The sequence below is a fragment of the Mixophyes fleayi genome, chromosome 1 (assembly GCF_038048845.1).
Source record: "Mixophyes fleayi isolate aMixFle1 chromosome 1, aMixFle1.hap1, whole genome shotgun sequence".
NCBI lineage: Eukaryota > Metazoa > Chordata > Amphibia > Anura > Limnodynastidae > Mixophyes > Mixophyes fleayi.
In genome coordinates, this window is record NC_134402.1 from 145217628 (window position 1) to 145238798 (window position 21171).

At 38.3% G+C, this 21171-nt stretch overlaps 1 protein-coding gene across 1 annotated transcript in view; it reads left to right on the forward strand.

Annotated features, from left to right (window-relative positions):
- The window catches only part of LOC142143508 (all-trans-retinol dehydrogenase [NAD(+)] ADH4-like), a 47665-nt gene extending 35920 nt beyond the window's left edge, over positions 1 to 11745 (forward strand). Inside the window, exons 5-9 of the mRNA XM_075201393.1 lie at positions 6757 to 6988; positions 7886 to 8146; positions 9561 to 9696; positions 9901 to 10039; positions 11531 to 11745. Coding sequence (XP_075057494.1) covers positions 6757 to 6988; positions 7886 to 8146; positions 9561 to 9696; positions 9901 to 10039; positions 11531 to 11555 — 793 coding nt within the window. The 3' untranslated portion in view covers positions 11556 to 11745. The remainder of the gene's footprint in view (positions 1 to 6756; positions 6989 to 7885; positions 8147 to 9560; positions 9697 to 9900; positions 10040 to 11530) is intronic.
- The last annotated feature ends 9426 nt before the right edge of the window (positions 11746 to 21171 follow it).

The window sequence follows — 21171 nt, forward strand, 5'->3', positions numbered from 1 at the left end:
TTGCGATCTATTGGTAGCGCTTTTGCGAAAAACACGTTTTCGCATTCGGTATACCTGCCCTGTATACCGTCCTTCAGTTGGGCAATCCGCCTCGTCAGACAGCAACTGAGTATAATGAATAATGAACAGTGTATCTACGTTACAACATCACACACTATACACCTTTTCTGCGCAGAAAATCAAAAAGTTCCCAAAAACAGTAATAATATCTCAGAGGCTTTCACAAGTAATTATACTATGCACATATAATAACTATCAAAACGATTGTTTAACCACGTGGCAAATCACAGCAGGAAATACACATACGCTAAGCAATGCAATACAGTTAAAACGCACAATGACAGAAAAAAGAAACAGTTTTCTCCTTTGTCCCTAGGTTCTAGTTAGCGTGCCCTAGATAATGCAAAACGAACATTCGGTTTCGCAACACAGAATAAAATTCAGGTTTTGAACACCATGCATTCTTACCCGTTTATGACGCGTTTCCACCCTTTGTTGAGGAATCGAAATCCGTTGGTCTTGCGTATCATCGGCAACGAAACCTCCAAAGCTCACGAGCCCCCAAATTGTTATGTGCGTATTGTCGCTAACCAATAACGATTGTCGAACCTCGAGTTGTGTTTCCAAAGCACAGAGATTTATTCGCAAATCATAGAATATATATATGCTTAAGCGAAGTAATAGTAAATACAGCCGTTACTTATCACAGGCGCTCTGGATCCAGTGCGGTCATTCAATCCTAAAGTCTGGGGACAAGATGTCTGCACACTGGATCACAAGCTGCTGCTTATATACAATATACACAATCACATACAGTAATACAATGAAGATGGAATAGCTTGCATCTATTGGTCCAGGTCTCAGGAAGGTCCAAGGGGTCGTCATCATTGGCCAGTTCATACAAAGGAATCCAAAGGAGGGGGTCATCTCTGCAGGGGGTATGCTCTGCTCTTCCCGCCAAGATTCCTTAGTCTTAAGTAGTTCATAATTCCCTATCATTCATAACTTGCGTATGCACTCTGCGATTCCCTCGCAGAGTGAACCAAACAGTAGGATATGTGACAAGGTTCATTATGATACCACTCATGATGTTAATCCTTCAACCCGTTCTGTGTATTTCACTAATATGCATGTAACTCTGATATAACATATAAATACTACTATATTTCGACATAACTGAATATGTGTTGCAACTACCATTAATGTGTACTATTTTATAAGTATGCGTGTTTGTGCGAATGTATAGTAAAAGACCAATTACTGTTGCTGCCACGTGTAGTGGATGCGTACACCCTTTCACGCCGTAGAGTACCCTTGTACGCTGTAGCGTACCGTACGCATCTTTTCAGACAAAGACAACCAAGTTTGCTAGACTTTAATTGAAATGACTTTATCCAATTTACTGACTTTGACAGTTGCTATAGGCAACATCCCCACTTTTTCAAACCCGCAGCTTAGTAAATCTAGCCCTTGGATTTCATACACACTGAAACGACATATGTGGTCGCTGTAGCAATATCCCCAAGAAATGTAAATAATAGGCAGAGCATGTTCATTAAGAACCACCCAAAAACTCTTAAAAGTAGAAGAACACGCGTCTTCTTCACTCATTCACATAGTTGTGAACGGTGTACGTTCATTCGTAACCGCACAGCAACAAATAATTTTACAATTATGGATACTGATGAAGAACAGCAAGCAACGGCTCTTTTGCTACTCGCTCCATTTGGATTTGCATAGACCTACTTGCAGTTTTCATTTTACTTGCTAGCATTGCTGTATGTGTGTTGTGGTGATTTTTTGGCCATCAAACTGTTTGCGCTTTCCACCATCTTTTCAGTTAGAGCATCACTTTACATCACTTTTACATACACACGCCCCCAAAGGAGTCGCAGCTCGAGGAACTATAGCCAGTTGGTCGTAGATCGATCGAAAATTCATACACGTTACATGATCGTAAGGTGATTGGAATGAAATTATTAAACAGTACGACCAACTAAATGAACTGACAATCAGCACTTTAGCGCAACTTTCAACCATCGTGTAATTATACACATTCACACTCATTCAAACAAACAGCTGTATGTTGCCTGTTTTACACGATGATTGGACAAAAAAAGCTCCAGTGTGTACTTAGCATTAATCTGAGCTCAATTCATCACTTAGTGAATGTAGCTTGACTGACACTGCAAACAAGGTTCATTAAAATGTACACATAAGTGTTCCCAGTGAACACTGGATGGATATAGATGTGACTTCCGTTTCTATAATCAGGTAGTAAGCAATCATAAACATGTATGTATCACAGAAACCAATACTATAAATATAACCGTTTTATTATTATAGTAGTACTAGTTAAAAAATATATAATCATACATTTATCACTGGCAGCTTGACATCTTTAAAGCATTTATGTAGCAATTCAAGTGGAAATACACAATATAAATATTAACACTGTCCCATAGTATTAAAAGTATTAAAAGTAAAGATAAAAATCATCTGGTTAAATGTGGTTAATCTCTCTCTTGTTATTTAGCTGTTATAGCCATAAAACAAGTCAGCCTTTATTCTGACCATTTCTACATGTCTCCCAATGGAACAGGGTTAAAATAAGGTCCAGTCAAGTTCTTTAAGCCACAGAATTCTGTGTTATTGAAAGAAATTGTTGAAATGTTGTAACAATAATGTAGCGTGAAGTGTTCTGTTAAATTAGCAGAGCAGTTTTAGTGAAAAGCTTTTACTTTATGTGTTTCTATGCAAGCTGCACTTTCATCAGAAGGATAAGCAAGGCCGTTCAATACAAGTATTTAAATATATAACAATAAGTGTAGGTCATCTATTAAAGACCAACTAAATCAATCAAACATTTCATACAAAACTCAAAAAGTATAATAAACATAAAATATACAATCATGGTGTTTGTGTTATTAATTTACATTATTTTAAAAAGGTATATATATGTATATGCTATCAGAAATATATAATCTGATCTGACTTGTTATATATCTATGGAAATATAAATAACTTTGCATATTGTGCTATAGTACATTTCAAAATATTGGATATCGCACTATAGTACATTTAAAAATAAGAGCATTATAATTACCACACACCTGTGGCTGGCCTTTAAGAGCCTGCCTTTCCCTGCAATCTGACCCAGTTCATCAAGTGTCTTTGCTGTTCCTTTTGAGATACTCTTGTGTACTGATCCTCTGATCATCTCACATGCCTGGCATTCAGCTACAAGCTACTCAACTTACCTGTACCTTCGTGCTACCTGTGTCTGCAGACTATCACTACCACATGGTATCCAGCTCCATGCTTTCTGTCAGGCACCATCTCCGCACTGTCATGAGGTGCAGGAAGCGGCCGCCTGTCTCTCCCCGGCAATCGCGTCTTGTTGCCTTCTTCCTGGTAGCCATGCACTGTGCACGCATGCGCAGATTGACTGGACCTCCGTGCTACCTGTGCCTGCAGACTATCGCTACCTCCTGGTATTCAGCTCACAAACCTTCCAGCTTAACCTGAACATTTGGAAAAAGATCACCTCATCTGCCTGGAAAGTCTTCAGTGTACTCTATCTAGTACTTGTGCTATCTGCCTTTTTATTTGCTACATCCCAGTTTTACCTGTCTGTTCCATGCTTAAATACAGCACCTCATTTCATTTATATTTCTCTCCATGGTGTTCATACTAGGAATTCTGACATCCCTCATTGCTAATAATTAGTGATGAATTTCCCCAGTTTGGTGACCAAAAATATATCTGCAGTACAGTTAGCAATGTACCCAATTTGAAATTCCAGTTTGAAATTTATAGCTCGCGTTCTGTGTTCATAGTTAGCATTCAGCATTTGCGGATCACGTTCAGGGTTTCACGTTCATCATTCTAAGTAAATTATTGGGTTTAAAACAATATATATATATATATATCATATATTAAGTAACATAAAAGTATTTTTAACATTATTTTTAAATCAAACTGCAAACAGTTCGCTGTTCACAATACAAAAATGGCCAAGTTATTCAAATTTAACTTTAACATGTCCACGATGTAAATAATAATAATAATAATAATAATAACAACAACAAATCTCACATGAGTGCAAACTAGGTTGTACATTATCAAACTGGCTTGAAATTCCCTCAAATTTTTAAATTTCGGAGCCAATTCTACGAAAAATGAACATATCTACTAATGACTGACAAGCCTGTATTTACTTCACTGGAACTTGTTGGAATGACTTCTGCAAGTATCTGTGAGCCTCCAGTGGTGACAAACATTATTACAACCATTATAATGAGTAAAGGTCGAAAAACAGTCGAAATGTTCATAAAAATAGAGCAGGACAGGTAACAAGGAAGAAATATACAGTAGAGTACCTATCATATTATTGTATTGTATATGTATGTATAAGATTTACTTACTAATTTATATTTACAAACTGTTTATGATGTGGTAACAAAAAGATATTTTGCAAATGGTCATGATTTATTTTTAATCTTTAAAGTTAAGTTACTATTCGTATATATTGTACATATTTTGATAATTAGAAAAGATTAGTAAACTAGAACCAATGCCTCTCACCCATAAAACAAAACATATTTTTCATGTATTGAAGAGGTTGCTTCAGATTCGCCCAATTTTTGCTGAACAAATTACACCCTCTCGAGAATCAGGCCAATCACAGTGCATAGAAGACAAATAGCAAGGATGAAGACATGTGATGTGTCTATAGCTTTATAAAATAAATGTATAGCCCCACTGACAATTACTGTTCCTGGAGTAATCTCAAGGATTATCTGCACAGCCTTGTAAAAAGGAGTTGTTGTCAGAATAGGGTTTTTCCTTTAATAAAATCGCTGTTTTAAATAATGACGACAAACCACAGAGAATTTATGGAACTGCCGATTGATTTACCCCTAAATATGTGGCAATGCAGAGAATAATACGTATAAACTGTCTAAGGTACAGTAAGTGCAAATGCAAGGCACACCTAAAGAAAGAGACTTATCGTATGTGCAAAGGTTAATAAGAGAAGAAATAAATGTATAAGCGGGTAACAAACTTATTTGTACTGGGATGCAGTAAGTAGACCGTCTCCTAAAGTTGATTCAGCTGCGGGATTTGGACACCACCACTGCAGAGCTTGCTCAGGAATGGCAGCAGGCAGTTGTGAGTGCATCTGTGTCAAGAAGGCCAGCAAAGAAGCCACTTTTCTCCAGGCAAAACATCAGGGACAGACTGATATTCTGCAAAAGGTACAGGGATTGTATTGCTGAGGTCTGGGGTAAAGTCCTTTTCTCTGATGAATCCCCTTTCAGATTGTTTGTGGCATCTGGAAAAAGGCTTGTCCGAAGAAGGAAAGGTGAGCACTACCATCAGTCCTGTGTCATGTCAACAGTAAAGCATCCTGAGACCATTCATGTGTGGGGTTGCTTCTCAGCCAAGGGAGTGGGCTCACTCACAATACAACCATGAATAAAGAATGGTACCAAAACATCCTACAAGAGCAACTTCTTCCAACCATCCAAGAACAGTTTGGTGACGAACAATGCCTTTTCCAGCATGATGGAGCAACTTGCCATAAGGCAAAAGTGATAACTAAGTGGCTCAGGGATCAAAACATCGAAATTTTGGGTCATTGCCCAGGAAACTCCCCAGACCTTAATCCCATTGAGAACTTGTGGTCAATCTTCAAGAGGGGAGGGGGGAGGTGGACAAACAAAACCCACAAATTCTGACAAACTTCAAGCATTGATTAGGCAAGAATGGACGGCCATCAGTCAATATGTGGCCAGAAGTTGATTGACAGCATGCTTGGACGAGTTAGAGGTCTTCAAATATTGATATTTTTTTTTGCATTAACTAAATGTAATTGTCAATAAAAGCCTTTGACACTTATGAAATGCTTGTAATTGTACTTTAGTAACATCTGACAAAAACTTCTAAAAACACTGAATCAGCAAACTTTGTGAAAAACAATACTTGTATTATTCTCAAAACTTTTGTACATGACTGTATGTTAGAATAAAATACCTCTCTCTTGTATGAATGCAAGAATCTTATTCACACTCAGATATGCCACATGCTAGATGGTATGGCCCTGGAGTTTCAGTGGGTTTCTATTCTGGCGCATTTTTTAGCTCTCTGTCTAGGATAACTTAAGGATGTAGAGATGCGAATGAAAGATGGAAACTAACCAGTTCCTGCCATGTCATCCCACCAGTATTGTTAGATTTAAAACTCCAAATATGGTTAACAATTTGTTCTGCAACATTAAAATCAGGTGATATTGGCAGGTAAAGTGGCAGGAGGTCTGTCTCCCTGAAAAAATCAAGTGGTCACAACAGATAACCAACATTTAACAGATACAACCTAATGCAGAGAAAGGTGGACGTCCCTGTTAAATATATTTCTCTTAATATAAATATATACAGTGTATATGTGTGTGTGTGTGTGTGTGTGTGTGTGTGTGTGTATATATATATATAGATCTATATAGGTATAATTTTGTATAATTAGCCTTTATAATATATAAATACCACAAAATAATCTAAACACTGTATTTGCTCTCTATCTACTATGTATTGTGAAGTCTAAAAGTAAATCTGCCAATACAATAGAATTTTTAAATCCTGTATAATTAAATTGATGCCCATATTTTGAACCTGAAATGTTGAGAGCACTTTTAAATCTAATTAAACTAAATGGAAACTATTTTAGATCTTACTTTGTGTCTTTTCTTTTATTTAGTAAAATTAAAACTGCCATTTCCGATCAAGACCTGATGGCGGATAACACCAGCCGTTTCAGCAGCAATGGGAAACAACTATATCACTTTATGGGCACCAGCACCTTTTCTGAATACACAGTTTGTGCTGACACATCAGTTGCTAAGATTGATGATGCGGCTCCTCTGGATAAAGTTTGTCTGATTGGTTGTGGGTTCTCAACTGGGTATGGTGCTGCTATCAACACTGCTAAGGTAACATATTAGAATATAAACAGTTTACAGTAAACTGATGCTTGACATTTGTAAAACACAAGGGGGTAAATGTATTAACCTCTGGATTGTTGAACTCCCGCGGATTGTTGAACTCCCGCGAGTTCACTCTTTTGTAAATGGAAATGTTGGTATAGATGATACACTGCTACAAGTCCTAAGGGGGTAAATGTATTAACCTCCGGATTGTTGAACTCCCGCGAGTTCGCCGTCTTCAGCGCTTAAATTTAAAGCGGCGCTGCCTTGTAAATTCTACTAATTACTCATGCGTAAAAATTTAGGATCTCATTTTGAGTTAGGAGCAAATCCAGATAAAGGGTGTACCTGTCCTAACCATTTGAAAATACTACCTGCTTTTGCATGTTGCACACATTTAGACATCACTGATCAGGAGGTGTTTTGCTACACTCTTATTATATAAATTGGGAATGAATAGTCAAAGGACCCTAATTGTCTTTTTTCTTTTTATTTTTTTTCTTGCTTACTAATTATACATTTCACAGAACTGGTGTGTATCACTTTTATCAATCTTCATCTTCTGCCTTCATCTTCAACACTTGTGTCTCCTGTTTTAAAGTGGGAGAGTATTTCATGAGATGAGTGTGCTGATATTGATGGAGGTAGCAACCTGTCTAGACTTGTGATTGTGTAAAAGAGGGTTCCCTGTGACAGTAGTGAGCAGTCACACTGAACCCTGGCAAACTGATTTGATGACATTATGGGCTCCAATGCACCTATGCAAAAACAAATTTTCAACATCTAGCTTGTTATTTTTCACAAAGAAGCACATTATGATTATACATTCCATAAAATATGATATGTTGTGCTATATTTTATAATTGAATACTTTGTTATAGTTTAGTCTTTATTTTACTGCAGGTTGAAGCTGGCTCCACATGTGCTGTCTTTGGTTTGGGAGGAGTTGGGCTCTCAGCTGTCATGGGATGTAAAGCAGCTGGTGCAACTCGCATCATTGGCATTGACATAAACAAAGACAAATTTCCTAAAGCTCTGGAGTTGGGAGCCACTGAATGCATCAATCCAACGGACCACGAAAAACCCATCCAGCAAGTCATAGCTGAAATGACCAATGGTGGTGTGGACTTCTCCATTGAGTGCATTGGAATTATTGAGGTCATGGTATGTAGTTCTACTGATTACTATTATCCATACAATCAATTCATAAAAGCACGTACAATAGAAAACATGCATTAAAAGATTAATATGAAGCATGAATATGGTAAATATTCTAAAACTTCTACTTTTATATTAATTCTATTATGAAAAAATTATGATTTCATCAGATAATTTTTTTTTTTTTTAAATTCTAATCTACCATTTTTAGCACCATCCTTATTATCTAAGAAATTTAGTTGTAATATAGAAAAGTGCTAAAATAAAAACATACAGCAACCCTCATTTTATTATCGGACACAATATTTTTTTTAACCTTTTTAGATACAAAAAAAACGTTTGTTTAGTATGTAAAAATGTTGAGATTTGTTAAAAAGTGTGAGAAAAAAATAGAAAAAAAAATATTAAAGGTAAAATACTAAAAATAAAGACTAATGTAAAGCTGCCAAACATAAAATAATTTTATAGTAAAGATAAACACATTGCAGGTCACTTACAAAGTGTAAAATGTCTGTCACGCAGGCCAAAACCAGTTCTGGAACTGGTGAGCACCTCAAGTTAGCGGCTTTTACAGATATTCAGTGATTTTCACAGGCATAGAGGATGGGTAGGGCGGAGTGAGGATGTTCCTTGCAAAGTACAGAGTAGGCACACCAATGTACCTCCTTTTGCAGAGTACTACAGAAACAAGATTTCTTTTTTGCAGAGGAAGATTATTGAAATTAAGTAAATGGATGGAGAGGATGAACTTTTAGGGGTAATCCTTGCTATGTGGACAGGTGTAGTGTCGTTATCACGCCTTTAAAAATCTTTATGTCCCAGAACTGAACTGGCAGTCATTGATTCTCATCCTAAAATTTTAATAGGACATATTTTACGTCATCCAATTGCGCTACAGAGTGCAGTGGAGAAGTTCATTTGTAGGTGCACTGTGCCCAATGCAAACAAAGTTTTAAACATACAAAAGTGCCACATGTAGTAATAAATGTCAGTTCAGATGTCACCTCACACTCTTGATTAATTTAAGACTTAATTGAGGATAAACTGAACAGTATTAATTAAAAGGGAGGCAAAACTATTGTTTAGACTTTAATGTGGCGCTTACACTTTTGCACACTGAGCCTTTAGTGATATTTTCCACATCCCACTACACACACCTACGTTTGGAGGTGTTTCTCAAGATCAGAGGGTAGGCATGAGCGCTGGGTGGACCCTCCAGATGCACTAGTGTAAAAGCAGGGTGTTTTATAGTGCCCATCGACTGCTTCATAAGATAACCTCTGATACTACAATAAACTGTCTATATTGAGAAAGCTAGGGGTATAACAAGTCCCAGGCCTTTTCACCTTACGTCCATACACGTCCACACTCCATGTTTTCAAATCTGTGGCAAAAACAAGTGATTTAATTTCCTTTCTAGAAAGCTGCTCTAGAATGCACCACAGTGGGCTGGGGAACGTGTGCAATTGTTGGAGTCTCACTGGCAGAAGAGGGGGTGCCTGTTGCTCCATTCCAGCTGATAATGGGACGCACCTTAAAAGCCACATTTTTTGGAGGTGAGTTTTCATCTTGGGGAGCTGAAAATTAAATAATGTAAAAATATGAATATGGAAATATTTTAAGAATGAAATATCCTTACATTTATTTCTATAGGTGCCCGCATACAGTTATTAGCTTATTATTGTATCTCTAAAATAGCACAGAATTCTAAATGATATATAGACCTAATGTTTCCAACTAAACACATGCTTTTCCATCAGGCTGGAAGAGTGTGGATAACGTTCCAAAGCTGGTCTCTGACTATCTGTCCAAAAAGTTTGACCTGGATGCATTGGTGACCTACACTTTGCCATTTGATGAAATTAACAAAGCTTTTGATCTCATGCGTGAAGGGAAGAGGTGAGTAGAATTTTTTTGTCTCTATTGTTACACGCAGAATAATATACTAATAGCTCCAAACTCAACAATATGGCAACTATGTTACCAAAATTAGTCTTTTAGACCGAAGGTTTTCAAACTTTTTGTATACTTCTTTATGATATTAAATGTTTGCCAAGTATCCTAACTTGTGTGCAAATAAAATTGGACCAAGCAACTCCTTATGTCTTTAAATGTTTAAATACACCCCTTGCAATATGTTTTGAATATTTGAATTACTATTGCATTACATTGTTTCGAGTTTAACCCTTAGATTCTGTATGTTGTAGCCACAGGTTGAGAAATCTTGGTTTAAATTTGGTTGCAATTGTCATACATGTGGGTCTGAAACGAACTGATATGACCAAAATACAATCAGATTAGACAAAATTTAGGGCTGCATTTGTGTATCCAGTCACCAGGCTAACAGGAAACATTGTGTACCTGCGATCCAGACATTCGACTTCACATTCACCATACAACTGGTTCTCCCACACACAGCCCTATTACTGCACATCCAAATTTATAAATAGATTGGCTTTGACCGTTTTATAGCTGCTATCAATCAAAAATTATTAGTGTATGTGAAAGTTAAAAAAAAAATAGCTAGGACAAAATAGCTGAATTAACAAGGTCAATTATTAAATATCAGTTTGTACTGTACAAGTGATATACACATAAAGGGACTGATTCATGTTTGGACGTACGTCCATTTGCGTAGCGTATTTTGCATGAAAAAGCTCTGACCATGCTCGGAAACGGTCCTTACACCAATGAACGCAATTGCATGCAATCCATAAATGAACGCAAATGACTCTTACTACTGCTTTTGCCTTATTCTGCCACTTCCCTCCCTGGTTCTGCCTGCATGCAGATTGAGATGTATTCCTTTGTACTGCGCATGCACAATAAGGAAAAGTGATTTTTGGGCTTCAGTGTTGGACTTACGGCCAATTCTACTTTAGCCCCAAACAGTTCATATTTATTATCATAACAATAACTAAAATATTGGTTGAATCGGTGGTTGTGATCATCAGGAATCATCGCAACAGAAGCCAGGTATATTGTTATGATGAATTTTACTTGCATTTAACAATCTCATCAATATAACTTATGTAACCAGTGTATATGATTCAAAATCAACAACACAGTCTTAACTTAAAACTTCAAACACCACAGTATAACTAGCCTACTCATATACAGCATAAGTCAGAGATTTTTTTCCATAAGTATGAACAGATATATATTCATGACAATAGATGTAATAATTATTTGGGGAAGCAGGGTAAATGCACTGTGGCAGCCACTAAAAACTATTTTGTACCCTGAATGAAGGTACATATTCTGTACCTCCCAGAAAAAAAGTTAGGTTTTATTTGTATTAATATAAAGTAAAAAAAATAAATGCAATAAAATGAAATAAATTATTTGTATTTGCACATTTTTGTACTCATTCTTTTGTTTTCTTTGCAGCATCCGAACAGTGCTGGTGTTTTAAATGAAAGAATTTTGGGACCCACCGAAAATTTCTATTACATGTAAAGCAAAACTCAAAACGACTAGAGCTTCAACATGAAAATTACAATGTATACTGCAAAATATATCTAGTGTAATCACTGCAGAAATGGGCAATTTAAGATATGTATGCAATAAATCTGTGCGCTTCAATGCAGATAAGTCTGCTATAATGTGAGCGTAATTTTTCTGCATGATTTGCTGTAATGTTGTTAAATAAACTATATCAAAACTATGTCACTCATACAAAAAAAATTATACATTGTTACAAATTAATCTCAGACAATAGATACTTAACTGTGATTATCTGTTTCTTTTATCCTCCATGAATTTCTTCTCTTGATGCATGGTGATTTTTCCAGAACCACTTACTGCCATGAAAGCTTGCAATTAACTTTTGCTGAGTTTAGTTCTACATAAAACGTTATGGTTTTATATTTATTGGATGAGAGCATCACAGGGGAAAATTCAGGGTTTTTCTGTCTGAGGCTACACTGGGTGAGTCATAGAACATTCAAGAAATTGAATTCAAGAGACTTCCATTTGAAAGGCAATGACCTTTCCTCACAATAGATCACCACCACATCAAACATTTTTTATCCAAACTAGTAATTAAAATATTAAAAGACACAATAAAACAGTTGTCCAGGAAGAATCATATTAGAACATAATAGTGAGAAATACGATCTAAAGCCTACAGTCATGGGCAAAAGTTTTGAGAACGACGACAAGTATTGGTTTACACAAAGTCTGCTGCTTCAATGTTTTTAGACCTTTTTGTCTGATGTTGCTATGGTACACTAAAGTAAAATTATAAGCATTTCATAAGTGTCAAAGGCTTTTATTGACAATTACATTAAGTTTATGCAAAGAGTCAATATTTACAGTGTTGCTTTGAAGACCTCTGCAATTCGCCCTGGCATGCTGTCAATCAACTTCTGGGTCACATACTGACTGATGGCAACCCATTCTTGCCTATCAATGCTTGGAGTTCGTCAGAATTTGTTGGGGTTTTTTTGTCCACCCTCCTCTTGAGGATTGAACACAATTTCTCAATGGGATTAAAGTCTGGGGAGTTTCCTACCCATGGATCCAAAATTTCAATGTTTTGATCCCTGAGCCACTTACTTATCACTTTTGCCTTATGGCAAGGTGCTCCATCATGTTGGAAAAGGCATTGTTCTTCACCAAACTGTACTTGGATGGTTGGGAGAAGCTGCTCTTGGAGGATGTTTTGGTATCATTCTTTTTTCATGGCTGTGTTCCTAGGCAAACTTGTGAGTGAGCCCACTCCTATCACTGAGAAGCAACCCCACACATAAATGGTCTCAGGATGCTTTACTGTTGGCATGACACAGGTCTGATGGTAGCGCTCACCTTTCCTTCTCCGGAAAAGAGTTTTTCCAGATGCCCCAAACAATCTGAAAGGGGTTCATCAGAAAAAATTACTTTACCCCAGTCCTCAGCAGTCCAATCCCTGTACCTTTTGCAGAATATCAGACTGTCCCTGATGTTTTTCGTGGAGAGAAGTGTCTTCTTTGTTGGCCTTCTTGACACCAGTCCATCCTCCTAAAGTCTTCACCTCACTGTGCGTGCAGATGGCTGCTGCCATTCCTGAGCAAGCTGGGCACTGGTGGTGCCCTGATCCCTCAGCTGAATCAACTTCAGGAGATGGTCCTGGCGCTTGCTATACGATCTTAGGCACCCTGAAGCCTTCTTCCCAACTATTGAACCTCTCTCCTTGAAGTTCTTGATTATACTATAAATAGTTGCAATCTTACAAGCAGCAATATCCTTGCCTGTGAAGCCCTTTTTGTGCAAAGCAATAATGACTGCATGTGTTCGCTTTTAGCTCACCATGGTTAACAGAGGAAGAACAATGTTTTCAAGCACCACCCTCCTTTTAAAGCTTCCGGTCTGTTATTCTAACTCAATCAGCAAAACAGAGTGATCTCCAGCCTTGTCCTCATCAACACTCTAACCTGTGTTAACGAGAGAAACACTGACTTGATGTCAGCTGGTCCATTAGTGGCAGGGCTGAAATGCAGTGGAAATGTTGTTTTTGGGATAAAGTTCATTGTCATGGCAAAGAGGAATTTTGAAATTAATTACAATTCATCTGATCACTCTTCATGATATTCTGGAGTATATGCAAATTGCCATCATAAAAACTGAGACAGCAGACTCTGTGAAAAATAATATTTGTGTCAATCTCAAAACTTTTGGCCATGACTGTAGATTAGGGAGCTATATATAACCAGAACACAGTAACAAAGGAAGGAGAGATATGGTAATGAAGCAGGGCAAAATAAGTTTATATAGATATTGTAAGGAGGCAGGGAACTTTATAGGGATAACATGAAAGACGGGGCACCGATCGTTGTGGCTGCCATACTTTCTAAATGAACCCATTAATGTCAATAAAGTAGCTATTCAATTCAGGAGCAATGAAACATAGACTGGATGCAAGAACACCTTCCTCCAAAAGCCAATGGACACTCCCACCAAAAACTAAACAAGTTTCCTAATTGTGGGAAGCATGTGTAGCAATTAGGGTATACTGTACTATCAAAGTTATCAAGCATACTGAAATGTTGTACCATGCAGTATTTTAAAAGCATTTTGTCAATGAAATGCATTGGACATTTTAGCCAGATTAGGCCAACCATCTGACCAGTCTCCAATTATATATTGTTTTCAATGTCTTCCTCCCTGGACAGAGTTTTATAAATTTTCCCGCCCAGTAGAGTATAAACATGTAACTTCAAATTCAAGTGAGAATAGATCAGATGTCAGAGCCAAACTTGGGTCTAACAAAATGAATGTTAAAAGTTATGATAATATTCTCTCAGGCTTAATTGCTTGTCTGAGCAAAAAGCATCCCAGATCCACTATGGATATAGAAGTACTTATGTGACATCCAAGAAGAGAATGTTCTAGAAGAGATAACGCTGGGCAAGAATGAGAACCCCATTGAGAAGTTATCTGCTTGGATTCAATGGAAGTCATACAGACACACTTGAGCTCGGAATCTCTTACAGATACAGAGAGAATGTGTTTTGAAGTGATTAGTTGGCCCTAAAATCAACTTCAAATAGTCACAAACCCAGATAAGTGTACTAGAATTAACTAAATATTCAATACCACCTAAAATATCCCATTGGGAAATGTTAATGAGTTATTTGGGGTGGTGAGCCACCTTATATTGGCAACCAGATCCCAGGCCCCCAGAAAACCTAGCATAAAACATGGCAGACGCTTTGATCTGAGGATAAATAACACCCAGTTAAATTTAGACGCTTTTTGTTGTATACTATGAGATCCTGCAGTGGGACTTATATGCAAAGGCAACAGAACTTGTAGTGTGTCCCACTTATAAAAGTCAAGTAATTGGAATATAGTTAACCCTCCAGATATCTGTAATCAGAGGGGAGATTTAAATCCCTAGGTATTCCTTTGAGGGCTACGTCAACTTAAAAAGGAAATAGGGATACCAGGAGTAGAGGATACAAGTTAAGCCAGTTGTTCCCAAACTGTGCACCTAGGCTCCCTGGGGTGCCTTAGAGATCTCACAGGGGTGCCTCGGCCAGGGCCAGTGGTAAGCAAGGCGGGGGACTACTTGGTAATTATTTTTGCTTATTGGTGCCTTGAAAAAAATTTGGAGACCATAAGGGTGCCTTGAACTGAAAAAGTTTGGAATCCACTGAGTTAAGGGATACTTGGCAACATTAATTTGCAACCTAGGTAAAGATGCTAATCAGGAAAGCAAATTCATTAAATAGACTGTGGACTCAAGTATGCTAAGCACAAGGTCAGCCGCAAATAAAGCACATTTAAAAGATTCAAGATTCACCACTGTCCTCTTAATCCTTTTAAATTTGTTATTGAGATGACAAATACTGGAGGTTCAACCGCTAACGCAAGTAGTAATGGTGAAAGTGGCAACACCATTCAAAATTATGTATGAAAAATATTAACCAATTTTAAATTGTTCCAGCGGTGAAGAATACTGTACACAGATAAATAGTGGGGTGGAAGGACAAAACTGAATTATGACACTAAACAAGTAGGTTCAATCAATATTACAGATATTATCAGTGGCTTCCCTATTGCCCTAATAAACCTAACCTGGTCAAGATGGACAGAACTCCAGGGGTTCGGCATGTTAGACAAGAATATGGGCCTAAACTAACTCTCTGTATTATTTACCTACTACCTTAACAGTTTTGAAATGGTTACTGGCCAGAAAAGGTAGAAATGTATGCCTTTGACACCTTGTTATTTATATGCATAGCCTTTGTAATACTTTGGAGCTACTAAGAGTACTTTGGATATTTTTCTAGTTTAATAATTATCTGGTCTAACTGAACTATTTTGCCATTAAATCATTTTCATATACAAATTCAATGGACAATACCATAAACAGTATATGAATACTGTCAAATTAAGCTTAAATTACAGGCATTGTGCAAATAAACTTTGTCAGCAGCAGGAAATGTTACTCTATGAAAATATATGGATGCCTAAAATGTTATACAGGCCATTTAAAACAGAGATAAACAGAGCAGATTTTATTTTGCTAAATTACAACACCTCAAGTATTATGGTGTCACTACAATGTTCTGTATTTTTTAGCTAGTCAGTTATATTACCCTAGTTTGCAAACCTTCTCATGGAGATTTTCCCTAGAATTCTGTTCTGCTATCTCTGTACCTCAAGGTTAATCTCATTCTTGGAGAGAAGCATGTTAATAAGGTCAACAGACAGGCGTCTTAGACTACTCATGATATGCAAGGTTTGAGATGAGTGCATTGGTTTGGCATATACACCTTATCTTACTATCATCACATCACATACTATCATACTTCACCACATTTTGACATAATTCCCATCATACTAATATTTCTAAATTAAACAGACCTGGTTTAATTTTGGCATGCCATAGTCTAACAATATTATCAAATCCTTCTCTGAGGCAACATTTTTTGAATATTTACAGCCAGGGGAGGGCTTAGCAGCCTATTTGAAAGGAATAAAATGCAGGTGGTCCAGTGACCCAGCCAAAGGAGGACTGGCCCGTGGGGCTAATGCGCCCCTACCCCTGCTTACAGCTCTGACATGCACTGCGGGCACAGACCACAGCCAGGATGTATTAAGGTTTAAATTTGAATAATCACAAATCAATGATTACACTTCTGAATATTGCAACGTGCATGTTTTTCAAATGAAAGTGACACAAAACGTCAATTTATTAAGAGGCAGCTTGTGTTTTCGTTTCCAAAATAAAAAGGGGTTTAGAAAAAGATGATACCTATAAAAAGTGCATATTTACATCAGAAATTAACTCTTCCAAGATGGGGAGTTGGAAGCATGTATGTGGATATTCTATATATATTTGACTTTGCCTTTTTCCTCCTGCCTTTGACCACTGCTTTTTATCTGGATTCGTTTTTGACCTCCTCCTGCCCTAACCTCGGCCTGATGAAATTTTGTACTGAATTCTGCCAGCCCTGACCACAGCTTGTATTACTGGTATTACTACTGAACGTAGCCAACCTTGACCACAGCTTGTTTATAGAATGCACTATAGATCTCTGCCTGCCATGACTTTTAGCCAGTATTTTGAACTGTATCTTGCTGCTCTAAATTAACATCTATTAACTCCTATCATATCCTGTCCACCTCATTTAGCAATATCATATTTATTAAGCCCATCATACCACAAGTTAAAACCTAGGGACAATCGAGTACTCTGGAACATATTCTTTGGAAAGAGCGTTGCTATAGACGAAGACCTCGTGAAGAAGTTCTAGGGTTTTATTATCTCATCCAATATTGCTGTAACACCATGTTGTTTATATGCTGCCTGCCTAGCGCTGCTGAATTTATAGCAACCTAGAAATAAACAATGATTTTTGATTTAGGGCAACGACCTTAGCTATGTAGTAAAGTGTTTTGTGTGACTGTTGAGGAGGTACATCTGTTTCCCAAGCCAGGAAGTTCAGTGGCATGAATTTAAGATTATCTTCCATAGATGCATCTTTGTCCATGCGATGGCTTTTTTGCACTAATAACGCTGGGTTCTGACACAGAATCTTTACTGTGCATGCGTGGCCTTATGTCATGGTTCACTTTGCTGCTTTCCAAGGCTTGTTTTGCAAGAAAATACCTGTGGCAACATATGAAGAAATGTAAGCTAAACCTGACACATCCAAACCTCTCTGTGTGCCATTGCTCAGCCTGTTCCACCTGACATCAACTGTGGCTTTTGGAAACTTTTAAACCACATGATGCAAGGTGAAATTTTATTCACAATTAAAAATGAAAGCAATGCATCATGCAGATGGGGCTGCATCTCTCAACTGTCAGCAAACACAAGTACATCCATCAGAAACTTTGAGAAACAAGAAGGCTACTGTTACATGAAGAAAATGGAAGGATTTTCCATTCTATCAAACTTTCTGCATGTGGTAAACGGGGTGAAGCTGGTAGCTGGCTATGACAATGAAACCGGTACATTCAAGACTCCCTTGCTGGCACTGTATATTGGTGTCGCGGTTGTCTCGGCCGAACTATGGATTCCCGGACTCTGCTGAATATGACTGAGCTCTCTCACGGGTGTGGAGTCTAACGGGTAGGTGGTTTTCACCAGGAACCCCCGCAAGTTAGTATGGACTTAGCGGCACCTATTCTGCAGGTCGCGGCCCCGAGAGAGAGTATACAGCAGAGAGGTGAGGAGGAGCCAGAAGGAGGTAGGAGACTCACTGGAACAGCAGTGGTTCAATGCTGGAAGAGAGCAGGCTGATACCACAGAGGTAACTCGTGACGGCTGCAGAGGAGTCACGGAACAGTGGTAGGTCTGAGAAGCAGCGGAGTGAGAGAACCGAAGCTGACACGATACAGGTAACTCAGATAGTTGTGGAGGAGTCACTGGAACAGCAGTGGTTCAATGCTGAAGGAGAGCAGGCTGATACCACAGAGGTAACTCGGGACGGCTGCAGAGGAGTCATGGAACAGCGGTAGCTCTGAGAGCCAGCAGCGTGAGAGAACCGAAGCTGTCACAATACAGGTAACTCAGGTAGTGGTAGAGGAGTCACTGGTCACTGGAACAACAGAGTTCAATGCTGGAGGAGAGCAGGCTGGTACCTCAGAGGTAACTCGGGATGGCTGCAGAGGAGTCACGGAACAGCGGTAGCTCTGAGAGGCAGCGGAATGAGAGAACCGGAGCTGACACGATACAGGTAACTCAGGTAGTGGTGGAGGAGTCACTGGAACAGCGGAGTTCAATGCTGGAGGAGAGCAGGCTGATACCACAGAGGTAACTCGAGACGGCTGCAGAGGAGTCACGGAACAGCGGTAGCTCTGAGAGCCAGCAGCATGAGAGAAACAGCAGGAGTACCACAACAATTTATCCACCAAGCCTTCACTTGAGAACTAGGCATTGCTTGCTAAGGTCACACGGGCAAGATGAACATTGATCCAGATGGTATGTTTGAAATGTTTGAAATTTCATATTCAATATTGGGTTTTGATTTTTCATTAGAACTGGTCCAGCTAGAGTAATGAGTCAGAGGATGAGCAGTTCCCTGAAGCAGAAAGACAAGTGGGCATCAATTCTGTCAACCCTTTCCTTACAGAAAGGCAGACGAAGCAAGGATCCAGCAACACGGAACCAAAGTACATCCAAGGCTTCCAAAGTTTGGTGTAGCACACTGTTCTTACTCAATGCATGTTGTTTTCTCTGTGTTTCACAGAATCATCTGTATAGAGAATCCTACTTCCTTTCAGATCATAAAGAAGTGTGGGAAAAAAACCTGGGACAAAGAGGAGGCCAAAGTTGTGGAGATGAGCATGGTGAAGTTTATTCAGGCATGCAGGTTGCCCTGAAAGCATGACTGCCATGCAAGTAGCATGGCTGAGCCATCCACACTGAGATATCGTAACTGGTTAGCTCTGAAATTCTACATAAAGAACTGGATAACAGCTATAAAGAGAAATAAAAATAATTGAATCAATACATAGTGGTTGGCCATGATTATTATTTGACTAGGAAATTGGCTAGGTGTCAGTGTAATGCGGGCATATGGATGTCCTGAGACAAACGGAATACATGAATATGTACCTATAAAGCAGTGAAATTTCAATATTTTGGTCTAGATCAAACTGAAATTCTCAAGTGATAACTACTGTGACAAACAGATCCTACGCATACCTATTTGTTTAGATCTCCTAACATGGCAAAGAAAATCTACCCAAAATGGGCAATTTATTCAAATTGCAAGAAAGTGAACTAAAAGCAAATGTGTTTATTTTTTATCTAAATATCACCAAGGGGTCTATGCATCAAGCTTATTTGACACTTAAAATATGCAGAAACTAATGTTTCCGCATCTTTTAAGTATTTTGCTATGCATTAACTGCCTAACGGATGTCATTTCACAGAAATCTCCTCCGTTTAAGCAAATACCGTGCAGCATCAGTCTCCATAGATTACTATGGGGACTGCTATGTTCTGCAATGCATCAAGCTTTGATAAGCTTTGCATTGCGCAGACAGGTAACGCCATCTCAGGATCATTTCCTATGGGAATCTGCTGAAGCCTCTTCGGCTTCGCAGAATCTGATAGAGTTAGGGCTGTGGTTCTCTATTTGGCATCAACCCGCCTTAACATAATAGCAAACAGCAGGATTCTACACATAGGTCTTTAAAATAAAATCTGCACTTGAAAATGCTTGCTTTTGTCTTGAATGAAATAAACAAAATGTGCTGGATTCCAATGGGTTGCTCAGAACATATTCAGTAGCCCAGGTAAAGGGGAGGAGTGTTATAATGTCAAGATCTCCCACATCCTGGATCCAAGAAACTTTCAAATGAGCAGTTATTGTCTGGTGATCTTATGTTTTATTTATGTTGTTTATCTGCCTTAATTTTATAAGGTCTATATCTGCTGGGATGCAATCCATGACTCCCACATTCCTGACCTCTTTGCAACTCCAGAGTCAAGAAATACTCTAGCTACGGGTACCTCCTGCTGGCCTCCATTGCCATGGTAAAATTGGCAGTAAAACAGGAGCAGGGGACTTACCACAGAGTCCCTCAGTCTTTCTCTCCACAGAGATCTCCCTTGGACCAACCTCAGTAGACTACACAAGTTTTGTGTTGGTGACTTTCCCACATAAGTGTCTCCACTCAGTCACTCACTTGCTAATGGCAACCCGCTGGACTGCCTAAAGAGTATCTGTATGCTCACCTCTATTGGTCAGACAAGCAACTCAGGTTGGTAACAAAAATGTAACTACTGTACTGAACCTGACTAGACCACATGGTAAGCATTTTTAATATATCTATCTATACATATTTCTTCATGTAGAACTATCATTGACTGAAACACTATTATAATAAGCTCTGAATCTGTCACACTAGTTTCATGTAAAAAAAAATCATAAAACTTACTTATGCCACATAGCATAGAACTATTGTAAAATAGAAATATTGTAGGCTAGTAGTTACAGTGGAGTCATGCAGGACTACAACATCCTTTAATAAATCAAGTGTATAGGAAAATGTGTGAAAATATATCATACCATTTCTTTTTAGGT